The 17,186-nt window shown below is 44.7% G+C and overlaps 1 protein-coding gene across 1 annotated transcript; it reads right to left on the bottom strand.

Moving 5' to 3' along the window:
* Positions 1–688: 688 nt before the first annotated feature.
* On the bottom strand, positions 689–16,709 carry PPIL3 (peptidylprolyl isomerase like 3). The gene is made up of 7 exons (XM_049772916.1): positions 16,640–16,709; positions 16,347–16,522; positions 14,439–14,513; positions 12,930–13,023; positions 11,251–11,318; positions 7,397–7,515; positions 689–909 (listed from the first exon to the last, which is right to left on the bottom strand). Exons 1-7 carry the CDS (start codon positions 16,707–16,709, stop codon positions 783–785), a joined length of 729 nt encoding a protein of 242 aa, XP_049628873.1. The 3' UTR covers positions 689–782.
* Positions 16,710–17,186: the final 477 nt, after the last annotated feature.

The following is a 17,186-nucleotide window of genomic DNA, read 5'->3' as shown; positions in this document are numbered from 1 at the left end:
CAGATCCCAGATTTACCCTTGCAGCTAAACAGAGCACACAACCTGTTTTTCCCTAAAGGTTTATACAGAGCTCACACCCTACTTTCCCCTAATCTGATAAATATCCCACTCCCACTTAAAATTAATTGAATTATTCCCAAGTAGTTTGTGGATGATTTTGAATCTGTAAGCACTCTACTAGTCCTGGATCCGACATCAACTTCATCTACAGCCCCTAAGCTCTCAAGTCTCCTCCCCAATGTTTGTAACAAAAACCTCCACTCCAAGGTTTTTTGTTTCCTTTTTTTTTCTTTTTTTTTTTAATTCTTGTAAAACTTTTAATTCTTGTAAAAATGGGACTGGAGTAGATATGATGCTTGCTTTGCACTTGGCTGACTAGGGTCAATTCCTGGCACCTCATATGGTCCTTTAAGTCCTGCTAGGAGTAATCCCTGAGCTCAGAGCCAGGAGCAAGCCCTGGTGTGTTGCACGCGCGCGCGCGCGCGCACACACACACACACACACACACACACACACACACACACGAAATACATGAGATAATGGTAGTGAAAGAACACACACACACACACACACACACACACACACACACACACACAGATAATGGTAGTGAAATAATACACTCCAGAACGGGAGTAAAGAATGTTGGCTTCCCTGGTACCCCTGACTCCTTGAAAGTAATAGCCAGGAAGATGCCACAAACTCTGACATAATTACAGCCAGCAAATCACATGGGTGTGTTCCCTGAACTGTCTGCCACATATTATTACCCAGGCCCATCAGAGCTACTGAGCAAACGGATTGGCATGAATAGTTATATCCTTGATGTGCACATCATTAAGAGGCCTGTATGTCTTCTCATTTACTGGCAACTTCTCCAGCTCATCTAGAGTCTCCAGACCATCTATTACTCTAGAAAGAAAAAAAAAAAAAAGAATAGAGTACATTAAAATATCCTCAGGCAGAGTAAGTCCAGTTTCTAAAGAAATTCTAGTCCTCAGAGAAAAGGCCCACGTTTCACAGTTACTTAAATTCTCCAGTTGAATGTACAAAACACTTATTTGCTATAGTAGATATAGATCAAATATATATGGACCAAAATTCATTTTTATGGCATTCAATCAACAGTAATGGGTAGGACTAGACTCTCCTAAATTATCTAGCATGGTATCACAAAAAAAAAAAAAACCTACATGGTTATTTTCTTGGTTGTTTTTTTGGGGGGGCCATACCCAGAGGTTCTCAGGGGTTACTTCTGGCTCTATGCTCAGAAGTCACCCTGAAAGACTGGGGACCATATGGGATGCCGGGGATTGAACCCCCCAGTCCATCCTGGTTGTCTGTGTGCAAGGCCTACCACTGTGCTATCGCTCCGGTTGGTGGCACACAGCTGACCCAGGACCAACCTCGGTTCAATCCCGCATGTCCCATATGGGCCCCCAAGCCAGGAGCGATTTTGAGCACGTAGCAAGGAGTAACCCCTGAGCATCACTGGGTGTGGCAAAAAAAAAAAAAAAGACTTCTTTGCTACAGGAAATACTCAGAGAAAGATACATATATATGGATGATATTGTTACTGTCAATAGGGCCCTATACTGAAGGTCCTGAAGTCAGTGGCAGCTTTAAGCTTTGTTATTAAATAACAAATAAATATTAAATAAAGTGTTTGACATTTTTGTTTTGAGGCAACAATGAAAATCTCTAATAATAAAATTAGAAAATAGGGGCCGGGCGGTGGCGCTGGAGCTAAGGTGCCTGCCTTGCCTGCGCACGGACCGCGGTTCGATCCCCCGGCGTCCCATATGGTCCCCCAAGAAGCCAGGAGCAACTTCTGAGCGCATAGCCAGGAGTAACCCCTGAGCGTCACAGGGTGTGGCCCAAAAACCAAAAAAAAAATAAAATAAAATAAAATTAGAAAATAGAGGGGGCTAGAGAAACATTACAGTGAGCAGGGTGCTTGTCTTGAAAGTGTCTGACTCAATACCTAGGTGCTTGCTTTTTGCCCACTGACCAGATAACCAGAACTATCTGCGTTATCTATGCAACATAAAGTTTTTATTATTTTTTTTAACTAAAGACGTCTCTTTTTGGTAATGACAAACGTGTTTTTACAAAAAAAAAAAAAGTGCTGCAGACAACTTGCGTCCCTAAGCAAAACCTTAGTGGGTCAGATAATCCTCACTGGAAGAAAGCGGGTACACGAGGCGGACGAATATGAAATATGAAATAAATTGAGACCACACAAAATGCTGATGACATTTAAAGCACAATTCTGGTATGCAAGGTGTCTTCAGGGAAAACAAAGAGCAGAGAATCTCATTAGGAGGGACAACACAATGGTACCGGACCCTAGAATCTACATATCAAATAACTACCTGATGTAGGTGAGAAAGAGCCCTGCTAGAGGTAATGTGAAACATGAGTTGAAGATGTTTTTGGGTAAGCAAAAGACAGATTTTTCAAGAAACAGGAGAGAGGTTTTGGAAGAAATGTATTTGCAGAGGCTGGAAAATGGATTTTTGGGGGGACGGAAATAATTGTTTACCATATGGAGCTAGACTCAGAAAAACAAGCTGCTGGCGCCAGGTTATAATTGAAGTAAGAGTCACAAACTAGGGCCCGGAGAGATAGCACAGTGGTGTTTGCCTTGCAAGCAGCGGATCCAGGACCAAAGGTGGTTGGTTCGAATCCCGGTGTCCCATATGGTCCCCCGTGCCTGCCAGAAGCTATTTCTGAGCAGACAGCCAGGAGTAACCTCTGAGCACCGCTGGGTGTGGCCCAAAAAACCAAAAAAAAAAAAAAAAAAAAAAAAAAAGAGTCACAAACTAGCCAACGGGGAGCTTTTGGCGGGTTTTCTTTGGTACTGAAATTTCTTTGTCTGCAGGATAGCTAAGGCCGAATTACTGTAGTAGAAAAGAAGACAAAAATCAAATAAAAGGAAAAGAGAAAATGTAATGTCACAGCCGTGTCAGAATTATAGCCAGTAATCCACGCAAGGGTCAATGATTGACTTCTCTAACGGGCCTTCTGGCAGATAATTCTTGGGAGGAAAATTAGGCACTGCACCAGGAAAGCCAAAAGCCATGCCTGGTGCATGCTTCCTTAATAAATGGAGACATGCATCCTGCATGCCTCGACAAAAAAGAAGCCTGGTTTTTCTAACTTTTTAAATTGTTTCATATCTGGTCAAGTTGAGATTTTTAAGAACCTCATTTTTAATTTGTAATAAAAAAGTTTACAGCTTTATTTTTTCAAAAAAAAAAAGGTCAACAAACTGCAAGCACCTGTTAATAAAGGTATTAAATAATAAAAAAAAAGTGTCTGACTCAAGTTCCACCCCACGCATGGTTTAAGGTCCTTCAGAGCACTGCCAGGAGTGAGATAAGAATTAAGAGTAAACCTGAAGGGCCGGGCGGTGGCGCTAAAGGTAAGGTGCCTGCCTTGTCTGCACTAGCCTTGGATGGACCGCGGTTCGATCCCCCGGTGTCCCATATGGTCCCCCAAGCCAGGAGCAACTTCTGAGCACATAGCCAGGAGTAACCCCTGAGCGTTACCGGGTGTGGCCCAAAAACCAAAAAAAGAAAAAGAAAAAAAAAAAAAAAAAAAAAGAGTAAACCTGGAGAATGGCTAGGTAACTTTCTTTTTCTCTTCCCTTCTCCCTCCCAGCCCAACATCATACAGTGAGAAGAAAAATTGATCTTAAGTCTACTTCTTTTTTTTTTTTTTTTTTGGTTTTTGGGCCACACCCGTTTGACGCTCAGGGGTTACTCCTGGCTATGTGTTCAGAAATCGCCCCTGGCTTGGGGGGACCATATGGGACGCCGGGGGATCGAACCGCGGTCCGTTCCTTGGCTAGCGCTTGTAAGGCAGACACCTTACTTCTAGCGCCACCTTCCCGGCCCCTTAAGTCTACTTCTAAAAGCCCACTTCATGTTTCCATAAGAAAAATCCCACTGACAACCGCCCTTCTAATTTGTTTCAAAAAGTTAGTCCAAAACAGACTGACTGAGGTGCTGAGGTGGTTTTTCAGATTATACTTTTTAGTGCAAATCAAATAAATTTTCAAGATTTATAGTTATATTCATATAACCTAGGAGCACTATAACTAAAATCTTTTAAATTTGCTCTCAAATGTAGGACATTTACATCTTTAAGTTGTGCTTTTTTGGTGTCACACCAAAGGTCCCCTTGGGGTATGTTCCCAACAGTACCAGAGTGCTAGGGATCGAACCTGGGCATCCTGTGTACAAAGCACACATTCAGCCTGCTGAGATGCCTCTCAGGCTCTGAACTGTACATTATAAAGATTTCCCCACAGATCTGGAAGAAAAACAGAAATTGAGGCTGGAGCCATAGCACAGCGAGTAGGGAGTTTGCCTTGCACATGGCTGACTGAAGACCAACTTGAGTTCAATCCCTAGCACTCATTATCATCCCCCAAGCCTGCCAGGAGTGATTTCTAAGAGCAGAGCCAGAATAAGCCCTGAGCCAGGATTGATTCCTTAGCACAGAGACAGGAGTATCCTCTGAGCACCAACAGGTGCAACCAAAAACCGAACCAACCAACCAAACAAAAAAAAACCCACAAAGAATTCTTAACTTAAATGCTCCAGTTTTGTCACAAAACCAAGGTAGTGTGCAAGGTAGGGGCTGGAGCAATAGCACAGCAGTAAGGCATTTGACCCACATGGCCAACTCAGGACGGACTTCAGTTCAAATCCCAGCATCCCATATGGTCCCCTGAGCCTGTCAGGAATGACTTCTGAGTGCAGAGCCAGGAGTAACCCCTGAGCACCAAAAGGTGTGACCTCCCCCTAAAAAAAAAAAAAAAAGTGAGCAAGGCAAGTGCCATCTCCACTATACTATCACTCCAGCTCTTCCCATTGGTTCTTGGGAAACATGCCAGGGAGCAAACTCTAGACTCCCACATGTAGAAAGCCTAGTCCTTGGACTAGTCTCCTAGGAACCATCTTCTATTTTTTTTTTTTTTTTGGGCCACACCCGTTTGACGCTCAGGGGTTACTCCTGGCTATGTGCTCAGAAATCGCCCCTGGCTTGGGGGGACCATATGGGACGCCGGGGGATTGAACCGCGGTCCAGTCCTTCCTTGGCTAGCGCTTGTAAGGCAGACACCTTACCTCCAGCGCCACCTACCCGGCCCCACCATCTTCTATTTTTAATTAACCTGACATTCAAATTATTAACCAACTATAAAATTATCCCATGGTTTTTCTGGATTACTTACAACATAGTAAACATTTGCTAAAGGGCAGAGCATGTGATGAATATTCAGAGGCAGCCAAATACTTCCTCATAACCCACATGCCATTTCCTGGCTCCGTGCTCAGGAGTGACCCCTGGTGGTCATGATCTCTCCAGCCCCCAGAGCTGGTCTTTGAAAAGCAACTTTTGGGCTAGAGATTTGGCTTGGTAGTAAAGCCTAGGCCTGGTATTTATAAGCACATAACTGACTTATAAATCTAAAAAACTTACAAAGGGTGCTGGAGCAATAGCACAATGTGTGGGAGCTGGAGCAATAGCACAGTGTGTAGGTGCCTGTCCTTGCACGGGTTCAAACATCAGCACCTCATATGTCCTCCCAAATCCCAGCATGTGATCCTTGAGCAGAGCCAGGAGTAAGCCGTAAGTAATGCTGGGTGTGGCCCCAATCCTCCCCTCTCATCCCCCACAATAAAAAGTTTTTAAAAAAGACAATGGGGGCCAAAGAGACAGTACAGTGGTAGGGCATTTGCCTTTCATGCGGCCAACCCAGAACAGACCCAGGTTTGATCCCAGACATCCCACATGATCCCCTGAGGTAGTCAGGAGCAATTTCTGAGCACACAGGAGTAAACCCTGAATGCCACTGGGTGTTGGGGGAAAATAAAAATTATGGGGGTTGAAGAGATAGAATGGAGGTAGGGCATTTGCCTTGCATGCAGAAGGACAGTGGTTCGGGTCCCGGCATCCCATATGGTCCCCCAAGCCTGCCAGGAGCGATTTCTAAGCATAGAGCCAGGAGTAACCCCTGAGTGCTGTTTTTGGGTGTGACCCAAAAACAAAACAAAAAAAAAAGATTATGGGGGCCAGAATGATAGCAGTAGAGCATTTGCTTTGCATGTGGCCATTGGGATGGACCCAGGTTCGATTCCCAGCATCCCACATGGTCCCGAGCCTGCCAGGAGTGATTTCTAAGTGCAGAGCCAGGAGTAAGCCCTGAGCGCTGCTGGGTATGGCCCCAAAAAGAAATAAACAAAAATAAATAAATAAAAAAAGACAATGGTGGGCCGAAGCAATGGAGCAAGCTGTAGAGCGTCTGCCTTGCACATGCTAACCTAGGACAGACTGTGGTTTGATTCCCCCGTGTCCCATATGGTCCCCCAAGCCAGGAATGATTTTTTTTTTTTTTTGATTTTTGGGCCACACCCGGCGGTGCTCAGGGGTTACTCCTGGCTGTCTGCTCAGAAATAGCTTGGTCCTGAATCGGCTGCTTGCAAGGCTGTGCTACCTCTCTGGGCCTGAGGAGGAGTGATTTCTGAGTGCATAGGCATGAGTAACCCCTGAGCGTCATCGGGTGTGGCCCAAAAACAAAAAAACAAAAAGCCAAAATAATCATTTAACAAGATCTGAATTTTCACATTTAATATGAACAAAAATGAAATAAATCGGGGCCCGGAGAGATAGCACAGTGGCGTTTGACCTGCAAGCAGCCAATCCAGGACCAAAGGTGGTTGGTTTGAATCCCGGTGTCCCATGTGGTCCCCCGTGCCTGCCAGGAGCTATTTCTGAGCAGACAGCCAGGAGTCACCCCTGAGCACTGCCGGGTGTGGCCCAAAAACCAAAAACCAAAAAAAAAAAAAAAAAAGCTTTGCCTGGTGCTGGAGCAATAGCACAACGGTAGGATATTTACCTTGAATGCGGTCAACACAGGACAGACCCTGGTTCAATTCCTGGCATCCATATGGTCCCTAACACTGCTAGGAGTGCTTTCTGAGCACAGAGCCAGGAGTAACCCCTTAGCAACGCCGGGTGTGACTCAAAAACAAAATCTTTTCCTACAGAAAACAGATGACTGGTAAAACAAAGTACTGGCCCTCTTTTACAAAATAAGAAACTGGAGCTCTGACTGATCCAGCTTTGTTCCCTGGCACTCCAATGGTCACCCAAGCACTGCCAGGAGTGATCCCAGAGAGAAGAGTCAGGAAAAATCTTGGGCAGCACTAGGTGTGTCCCAAAAGTCCTCCCCTCAAGAAAAAAATTGGGGTCCAGAGAAGTTGCAATTTTCCCATGGCCACAAAACTCAATAAAGAGATTATATTCCAGGGACATTTTGTTTTTGTACTGCCTTATGCATCCCTTATACTAGAATTCCAAAGAAAACTATGACCAGAATACTCACTTTCCAAATACTGTGTATTTCATGTCCAGATGAGGCTGCTTGCCATAGGTGATGAAGAACTGAGAGCCATTGGTATTTGGGCCATTATTAGCCATAGAAACAACACCTCTGACACTGTGCTGGAAAAGACCGACAAATATTAAGTGGAGTACCATACAGATAATATGTGTGCTTTGGCACACATTTACTAAAATATTTCAAATAGAGGACTGAAACAAAGACTGACATTTCTTTACTTCCCGATATTTCAGAAACCAATAAAAACATTCATTCGATTGCTATTGGGGCTAATCTAAATATCCAGTTTTGGGGTATCTAAAATGTTTTATGTAAGTTGTTTATATTAAAATCATTCCCCAATTAATTTCAGTTTCACTTTGGAAAATGATAACCAGAAGCACTTTTAGTAATACCAATGCAGAACAGAAACAATCCTGACATTAAATTAAGCAGCAGTGTGCTGACAAAAATGAGCAGACAACAAAACCATATTCCCCATAATCTTGTCACACACTGGATTCTAACTAGTGTATCTGTAAGACAAGAAAAGTTGTACTAGTGTGGAGTGCTATTTGCAGTTTCAACGGTCAGAACGGTAAGTGGATAATAAATTGTTAGATAATAAATTGGGCAGAATGTGAACATTAGGGCATGGTAGAATCTGACAAAAGAAATAGTGTATCTGGGGCAGGAGAGGTGGCACTAGAGGTAAGGTGTCTGCCTTGCAAGTGCTAGCCAAGGAAGGACCGAGGTTCGATCCCCCAGCGTCCCATATGGTCCTCCAAGCTAGGGGCAGTTTCTGAGCTCTTAGCCAGGAGTAACCCCTGAGCATCAAACGGGTGTGGCCCAAACAAACAAACAAAAAAAGTGTATCTTTTGCCCAGCAGCATTAAACTTTTTTTTAAACCATTCATAATGTGTCTTTGAATCTGGTATGGTAAAGTCAGTTCATAACCGTAGGACAATCTAGGAAAATTTCGTGTAGCTTGATTATTCATGTTATTTGATATACAAGGGTTTGTACAGGAATTAAAAATATTTTACTGATAAGAGCAAAGATATGGCAGTCACAAAATGAATAAAACCACAGACCTGTACTAGAAGGCAGTGTTGCTTAAACTATTTTTAATTTGTGACTTCTTTTTTGTCAAGAAAATTTTGATGTGATCCTGGCATAAAGGTATACAACTCAAACACTCACTGATTATAAATCACTAAAAATATACTTTAAAACAGATTTTTTTTTGAGGGGGCACACCCAGTGACGCTCAGGGGTTACTCCTGACTATACTCAGAAATTGCTCCTGGCTTGGGGGACCATATTGGACGCCGGGGATCGAGCCAAGGTCTGTCCTGGGTCAGTCATGTGCAAGACAAACGCCCTACCACTGTGCCATCGCTCTGGTCCCCAAAAACAGGTTTTTAAGAGCCTTCCCTCATTCTCCTTCTGGATTCCAGTGCTATCATTGTTCATCTGGCCTTTGAGGCCAGCAGGTTGGTGCCTGGGAGGGAATAGGGAACCTCATTGCTTGGTCCCTTCCACCAAGCACAAACAGGGTGGTCTTTTTAGGTCTTTCCCAGCATGTCCTTCCTTTCTTCCTGCCTCCATCCCTGCCTCCCTGCCTCCCTGTCTCCCTGCCTGCCTCCCTCCCTCCCTCTTTCTTCCTTCCTTCCACAAAAACAAAAGTATATTTACTTATTTACTTATGCATATATTTAGGATTTGGAGCCACACATGGTGGTGCTCAGGGGCTCCTTAGAGTTCAGTACTGGTGTGTTTTCTGGGGTTGTTCCAGGGACTCTTTGGATCTCCAGGTTGAACCTGGATTTCTCACAAAGTCTGTCCAACCTTTCTAGGCCCTATCTCCGCTTATAAAAATGAAGGAAAAAAATCTTTTTTTTCTTTGGTTTCTGGGTCACACCCAGCAACGCTCAGAGGTTACTCCTGGCTCTACACTCAGAAATCACCCCTGGCAGGCTCAGAGGACCATATGGGATACCTGGATTCGAACCACTGTTGGTCCTGATTGGCCGTTTGCAAGGCAAACACCCTACACTGTGCAATCTCTCTGCCCCCCACAAATATTTTTTTAAATGCTTAATTTTACTCTTTTTAAAAAAAAACAAAAAAACATTTATTTATGTAGGGTTATTTGGGCCACACCCTGTGGTTCTCAGAAATAGCTCCTGGAAGGCTCAAGGGACCATGTGGGATGCCAGGAATCGAACCTGTGTCCTTCCCAGGTTGGCCACATGCAAAGCAAACACCCTATATCTGTACTATCACTCCAGCCTTTATTTTCCCTTTTTTTGATTTTTGGGTTTTGCCATACCCAGCAACACCTGGCTATGCACTCAGAAATCATTTCTGGCAGGCACAAGGGACTTTATGGGATTTTGGGGATTGAATCCAAGTCTGTCCAGAGTCAGCCGGTACAAGGCAAATGCCCTACCGCTGTGCTATCACTCTGGCTCCCCAATTTTCCTTTGTTTTTGTTTTTGTTTTTGGATCACACTTAGCCTTACTCAGGGGTTACTCCTGGCTCTATGCTCAGAAATGGCTCCTGGCAGGCTCAGGGGACCATATGGGATGCCGGGATTCAAACCACCGACCTTCTGCATGCAAGGCAAACAAATGCCTTACCTCCATGCCATCTCTCCGGTCCCCCAATTTTCCTTTTTTAAGGATTATAATATGTATTTCTCTTAAACAAAGTTTAGATCTGCAAAAGTTAATACAGAAATATTCAGATATCTGGGAGGATAGGAAAGCTAGAGGTTTGAAAATGCAGTTACGGAACCAGGAGATGTGACAGTCTTTTTCTACTCACTTTCAAAAACTGATCAGTGAGGGGACATAAGGACAAGAGGAAGGTTAAGTTGCTAGACTTGCAGGCGGCCAGCCCTGGTCCGATCCTCTGCACTGAATATAGTCCCAAGTGATCCCTAAGCTCAGAGCCAAAGTAAGCCCAGGCATGGCTCAAATACAACCTTTCTCTCCCTTGCTCTATCCCCTAAGCCGATGAGTAATATTTAATGTGATTTTTTTGTTTTGAGGAGTCATAGCTGGTTGTGCTCAGGGCTATTCCTGGCTCTATGCTCAGGAATCAATCCTAACAGTGCTCAAAGATATATGGTAACAGAAACTGAATCCAGCTCAGCTGCTTGCAAAGGAAGCACCTTACCTGCTGTACTATCTCTTTCCAAGCAGAATGTCTGGGGACCACACCTGGTAATGCTCCTGGTGGTACTTGGGAAACCATGTGATGCCAGGAATTGAACCCATCAGTTGTGTCCAAGGAGCGATTTCTGAGCACAGAGCCAGGAGTAGCCCCTGAGTGCCACTGGTGTGACCCAAAAATAAACAAATAAACAAAAAAACCCAATCCTATTGGCTGTATTACTGGTCAGCTTCACCCCAACATAGTTATTTAATCCCCCTCAGTAGACTACCGATGAAAGATTTCAGGTTGCACCCAAAGATTAATTCATAAATATTAATATTCATGTGATCATGGATCTCAATATATATTTTCAGCTATAACTGCCACATTAGTTTTCTCCCTGATACTTCATTTACCAGCTGTGCTTTTAGTTTTATTTTGTTTTCTTTTAGTTTTTGGTTTTGGGGCCACAACCCATAGCTCTCAGTGATTACTCCTGGCTCTGAGCTCAGAAACCACTTCTGGTGATGACCATATGGGATACTGGAGATCAAACCCAGGTCATCTGCATGCAAGGTAAATGCCCTCCCAATTGTGTTATCAATCCAGCCCACCAAGTGCACTTTATCCAGTATCAGTTCACAGAAAGGTGATGTTATGAGAGCAGACTTTGAAGCCCTATGGACATACCTTAAGATATTCACTGTATTCATCCTCAAATTTCCTGCCCCAAATACTGTTACCTCCTCGTCCAGTGCCTATAGTGAAGACAAACACAAGCATTTACTTGAGGGGGGCAGAACGATAGCACATCGGTAGGGAGTTTGCCTCTCATGCAACTGACCTGGGACCTATCCAGTTTGATCCCCTGCATCCCATAATCCCATATTATGGTCCCTTGAGCTTGCCAGAAGCAATTTCTGAGCGCAGAGTCAGGAGTAAACTCTGAGCACTGCTGGGTATGGCCCCAAAACAAAAAACAAACAAACAAACAAACAAAAAAGAAGTATTTACTTGAAGCTCAAAAATATCATTTTCTGGGCCGGGCGGTGGCGCTGGAGGTAAGGTGCCTGCCTTGCCTGCGCTAGCCTAGGACGGACCGCGGTTCGATCCCCCGGCGTCCCATATGGTCCCCCAAGAAGCCAGGAGCAACTTCTGAGCGCATAGCCAGGAGTAACCCCTGAGCGTCACAGGGTGTGGCCCAAAAACCAAAAAAAAAAAAAAAAAAATATCATTTTCTAGCACTAAAGTTCACTTACAGTTAAACTCTTTAACCACAAATACATTTTTTGGGTTTTATTTTTTAGGGTCACACCCAGCAACACTCAGGGGTTACTCCTGGCTTGCACTCAGAAATTGCTCCTGGCAGGCACTGGGGACCATATGAGATGCCAGAATTCGAACCACCATCTGTCCTGGATCGGTTGCATGCAAGGCAAACTCCCTACCGCTATGCTATCTCTCTGGCCCCTCACAAATACATTCTGTTCTCAGAAGTTTTTGGTTTCTTTGCAGTGCTAAGGGCTTCACATTCTACTACTGAGCCACATCCCTAACCTAGAAGCAAACAGAAGTTTGTATATCCACTCTTACTTTCCAAAATTTAACTTAAATACAAATTGGTGGGTTACCATACCTCATGATGCCCAGGGCAAACTCCTGGCTCTGTGCTCACGACTCCTGGCAGTGCTTGGGGGACCATCTGGAATGCCAAGAATTGAGCCCAGGTTGGCTGTGGTGTGCAAGGCAAGTGCCCTATCTACTGTACTACTAGGATCCCCCCAAAATTTAACTCTAAAGTCCCTAGAAATATCTCTATAAAAAATGAAAATCAGGGGCCAGAGAGATAGCATGCAGGTAGGGTGTTTGTCTTGCATGCAGAAGGACAATGGTTCAAATCCCAGCATTCCATATGGTTCCCATACCTGCCAGGAGCGATTTCTGAGTGTAGAGCCAGGAGTAACCCCTGAGCGCTGTCAGGTATACCCCAAAACCATAAAAAAAAGAGAAAAAGGAAAAAAAGAAAAAGAAGAAAATCAGGGGCCTAAAAGATAACCCAGCGGTAGGTGTTTGCCTTATACATAACCGCCCCAGGACAGACCTGGGTTCGATTCCTGGCATCCCATTTGGTCCCCTGCCAGGAATGACTTCTGAGCGCCATTGCCAGGTGTGGCACAAAAACAAAACAAAAATCACTCATTTTATCAATATATTTTATATAGTTAAGGTGCTAGGAACCTGCTTAAACTTAACTTGCCATGACTAAGGTATTCTACTTATGATCTAACAAGCTCTTGTTCTCTCCTTTTGTATCTATCTCTTTTTTATACTTCATACTGAATTTCCCAAATATTAATGAAGTACTTTACCTGTTGGGTCTCCTGTTTGAACCATGAAACCCTTGATGTTTCTATGAAATATACAGCCAGTGTAGTAATTGCTGGCACAAAGAGCCAAGAAATTCTGGAGAATAAAAATAACAATTGAGAAATGATCTATGATAAATACTGTTAAGAAAAGAAACTGATTGTATTTACTAAAAACACTATAAGAGTGTTATTAAAAATTATGAGTGTTCTTTTTTCAAATTATGGCTTTTCTTTGACGGTAACTGTCTATAACTTTTTTTTGTTTGTTTTTTTGGCCATACCTGGTGACATTCAGGGGTTACTCCTGGCTTGGGGAACTATATGGGATGCAGGGGGATGGAACTGCAATCCGTTCTAGGTTAGCTGCGTGCAAGGCAAATGCCCTACCTCTGCGTCACCACCCCGGCTCCCATTTATAACATTTCCTCAGTAGGGTCTAATAACCATATATCCTAGCTTACCCTAGCTGTGAATTTCATAAATGACCCCTTCCCTGTTATTTATACTTTAAATAACTCCATCAATTTCCATATAGTTTTTTATTTCTTTCCATAAAGACTCCTTCGTTAACTTTGTTTTGTTTTGGAGGCTACTCTGAGCTTACTCCAGCTCTGTCCTCATTTCTTGTGGAAATTGTGGGACCAAACCTTGATTGGTACAATCGCAAGGCAAAAGCTCCTTAATTGCTATACTATTTCTCCAGCCCCAATGGCTGATTTTTTATGACAATGGTTTTATATATATATAAATATATTTACTTTTGGGCCAGAGCAATAACACAGCATTAGAGCCTTTGCCTTGCATGTGGCTGACCCAGGATGGACCTCGGTTCGATCCCTGGCATCCCATATGGACCTCCAAGCCAGGAGCGACTTCTGAGCACAGAGCCAGGAGTAACTGCTGAGCACCATCATGTGTAACCAAAAAAAAAATGTTTTTCTTACTTTTGAGGCCAGAGCGATAAAGCAGTAGGGCATTGGTCTTGCACGTGGCTGACTGGATTCAATCTCCAGCATCCCATACGGTGCTTTGAGTCTGTCAAGAGTAACCCCTGAGTGCAACTTAATCTTATTTTTTGTTTGTTTGTTTGTTTGTTTTTGGGTCACACCAGGCTGAACTCAGAGGTCACTCCTGGCTCTATGCCCAGAAGTCGCTCCTGGCAGGCTAAGAGGACAATATGGGTGCCAGGATTCGAACCACCGACCTTCTGTATGCAAGGCAAATGCCTTACCTCCATGCTATCTCTCTGGCCCCTTAATCTACTTTTTTGATGTATATAATAAAATAGAAATAATGAGAACTCTGAAGGGAAAGAGAAAACTGTGTCCGAGAAAACAAGAGTTGCTTTTGTGGGGGAAAAGGCCAAAGTACACATCTAAGATCAAGATCTCCTTGGTGGAGAATAAGCCCAGAAAAACTCCTTCCATAGCCTGTAGATTAGTGAGTTCAAATTCAAAATGGTGGCTGTGTCCATTAATTCATTATCTACAGATACAACAGGGCACTCACCTCACAGGCTTTGGGTGTCCTCTCACAGAAGACTTCAATTTTAATATCACCAACATCTGTATGCAATGTCACGGACTAAAAAGAAGACAGATGGGGAAAAATGAGCTTTCTTCAGATGATTTGATGCACAGTATTATTCCCCTGCTGAATGTTAAAAAAACAAAATTGGAATAAAATCAGCATTTTATTTATTTTTGGGGTTTTGGGCCATACCCAGCGGTACTCAGAAAAAACTTTCACGTGAGGGGCCAACGTGATATTACAGGGCTGGAGAGATAGCATGGAGGTAAAGCGTTTGCCTTGCATACAGAAGGACAGTGGTTCGAATCCCAGCATCCCATATGGTCCCCCGAGCCTGCCAGGAGCGATTACTGAGCGTAGAGTCAGGAGGAACCCCTGAGCACTGCTAGGTATGACCCAAAAACCAAAAACCAAAACAAAACAAAAAACAAAGTGATATTACAGCGGTAGAGTGTTTGCCTAGCACTCAGCTGACTCAGGGGGACCTGGGTTTGATCCCCGGCATCCCATATGGTCCCCAGAGCCAGGAGCAATTTCTGAGTGTATAATCAGGAGTAACCCCTGAGCATCACTGGCTTTGGTCCAAAAACCAAAAAAAAAAAAAAAAAGGCAAAAAAGGCATTTATATGCCCAACTCCTGAAGGTCACAACAGGCTCTTTCTCATTTACTGTTTGCTTATCTGGTGTTTTTGGTGCCTTGCACATTCCTATCTTAGATTTGGAGGTAGAGTTGTGGCTTCCTTTTCCATCTTCTGTTCTGACAACTGTGTTTATTTATAAATTTTATTTTAGATTTTGGTTTTGGGGGCACACCTGGAGGCACTGAGGGGTTACTCCTGGATCTGCATTCAGAAATCGCTCCTGGAAGGTTCAGGGGACCATATGAGATGCAGGGGGTCCAACCTGGGTCTGCCCCAGGTGGGCCGCATGCAAGGCAAACACCCTACCACTTACTATGCTATCACTCAGTCCATGTACTCCCATTTCTTACTTACAATGAAAGTAGTAAAAGAAGAAAAAAAAAAAAAAGAAAGTAGTAAAAGAATTCCATAAAATTTACCATTTTTCTTCTTGATGATTTCAGCAAATACTGTTATTTATCTTCTCACGGTATTCTAGACACGGTTGAAATCTAGCCTCTTCTAAAACAAAAACAAAAAAATAATAATATAATTTCTTTTCCTGTCTTATCACACAAAAGTCCCCATTAGCCCAATCCCGCTAATAAAGGCCCTATCACCAAGCCAATGGGTTAGTTCCTCGGTCTCCTTCCTTGTACTCATTTGGGGGAACTAGACACAGGATGTCTCTGGTGCCTGGGGGGTGCTTGTTCTCCAAACACGGGTGCAAGCAAGTTCCACACTGCTGTCTTTTCAGAACAAACCTCTTTATCCAAAATAAATGGATTGGGTTTGGGGACCACCCCTGCAGGTGCTCAGGGATGAGTGCTGGCAGTGATTGGGGACCCTGGGGTTGTTCAAGGGTGAGTCCTGGTAGAGATCAGGGTCTTGTCGGTGTTCTGGTGTGAGGCCTGACAGTGATCATGGTTACTGTAGGTGCTCAGGGGTGTCCTGGTAGTGATTATAGACCCTGGGGTTGCTCAGGGGTGAGTCCTGGCAGTGATCAGGGTCCTGAGGTGAGGCCTGACAGTGATCGAGGGTCCTGCAGGTGATCAGGGGTGAGTCCTGGCAATGACTGGGGACCCTGGGGTTGCTCGGGGTGAGTCCTGGCAGTGATCAGGGTTCTGTGGGTGTTCTGGGGTAAGGCCTGACAGTGATCAGGGTTCCTGCAGGTGCTCAGGAGTGAGTCCTGGCAATGATTGGGGGACCCTGGGGATGCTCAGGGGTGAGTCCTGGCAAAGATCAGGGTCCTGAGGTGAGGCCTCACAATGATCGAGGTTCCAGCGGGTGCTAAGGGTGAATCCTGGCGGTGACCAGAGACCGTGCACTGCTGAGGACTGATCCTGCATGCAGACAAGCAAACTCCCCCGAACTCCAACACGTCCAGAAGTAGCCGCAGGGAGACTGATTCCCAGCCCCGAAGTTCCAGCGCCTTTCCTGCGGCTATTCAAAGCAGCTTAAGAACGTAAACGCGGTTCTATCCTAAAGGAGCGAACGACGCACAGCACCCGTCCTTGCTCAGCCCCAAACGCGCGAGGAAAGCGGCTGTCGCAGCGATACCCAAGCGCGCGAGGTTCCAGCCAGGCTGCGAGCGGCTCCCGAGACACCGGAAGTCGGGCGCGGAAGCCATTAGAGGGAAGACCCTGTTGTCTCTCTTTTTCTCCCTACTCCTTACTTATACCTTACTAGAATAATCAGGGATACAGTGTCACTTACTCACCTGCGGTCATATGAAAGCAAAGGAAGCGCGTTTATTATTTCTCGAGGACCAAAAAAAAAAAAAATAAAATCGTAGCCCGGAACTATAATGAGTAACCTCAGGAAGAGCGTGGCGGGAAACAAAAGGGAAAGGAACACTTCCGGCGCGGCTTTCGGCCCGCACTTCTTTTTCTCGCGAGACTACGTCGGCGTGATGTGATGTGTCATGTGACGTGTTAGGTGACGCGCGCGGCCTTTGCGTGCCCGGTGAGTCTGATTTAAGGTCCACGGCCGGGTGTCGTGAGTGCTTTGGGATTTAAGTGATCCGCGGTGTGATGCGCGAGGATACTCAGAGCTGCCGCCGCCAAGCGGGGCCAAAGGGAGGGAAGGGGCCGAAGACAGCGGCCTC

This window comes from Suncus etruscus, chromosome 5 (assembly GCF_024139225.1).
Source record: "Suncus etruscus isolate mSunEtr1 chromosome 5, mSunEtr1.pri.cur, whole genome shotgun sequence".
Classification (NCBI taxonomy): Eukaryota; Metazoa; Chordata; class Mammalia; order Eulipotyphla; family Soricidae; genus Suncus; species Suncus etruscus.
Note: the sequence above shows the minus strand (reverse complement) of the source record. Positions and strands in the feature narration are given on the sequence as shown.

Excerpts from the sequence above, each read along its gene's own strand:
- PPIL3 (XM_049772916.1), bottom strand. The coding sequence starts at position 16,709 with ATGGCTTCCGCGCCCGACTTCCGGTGTCTCGGGAGCCGCTCGCAGCCT. Across the intron at positions 13,024-14,438 it reads GGACACCCAAAGCCTGTGAG|AATTTCTTGGCTCTTTGTGC; the intron begins GTGAGTGCCCTG and ends TTTATTCTCCAG. Across the intron at positions 910-7,396 it reads AAATACACAGTATTTGGAAA|AGTAATAGATGGTCTGGAGA; the intron begins GTGAGTATTCTG and ends TTTTCTTTCTAG.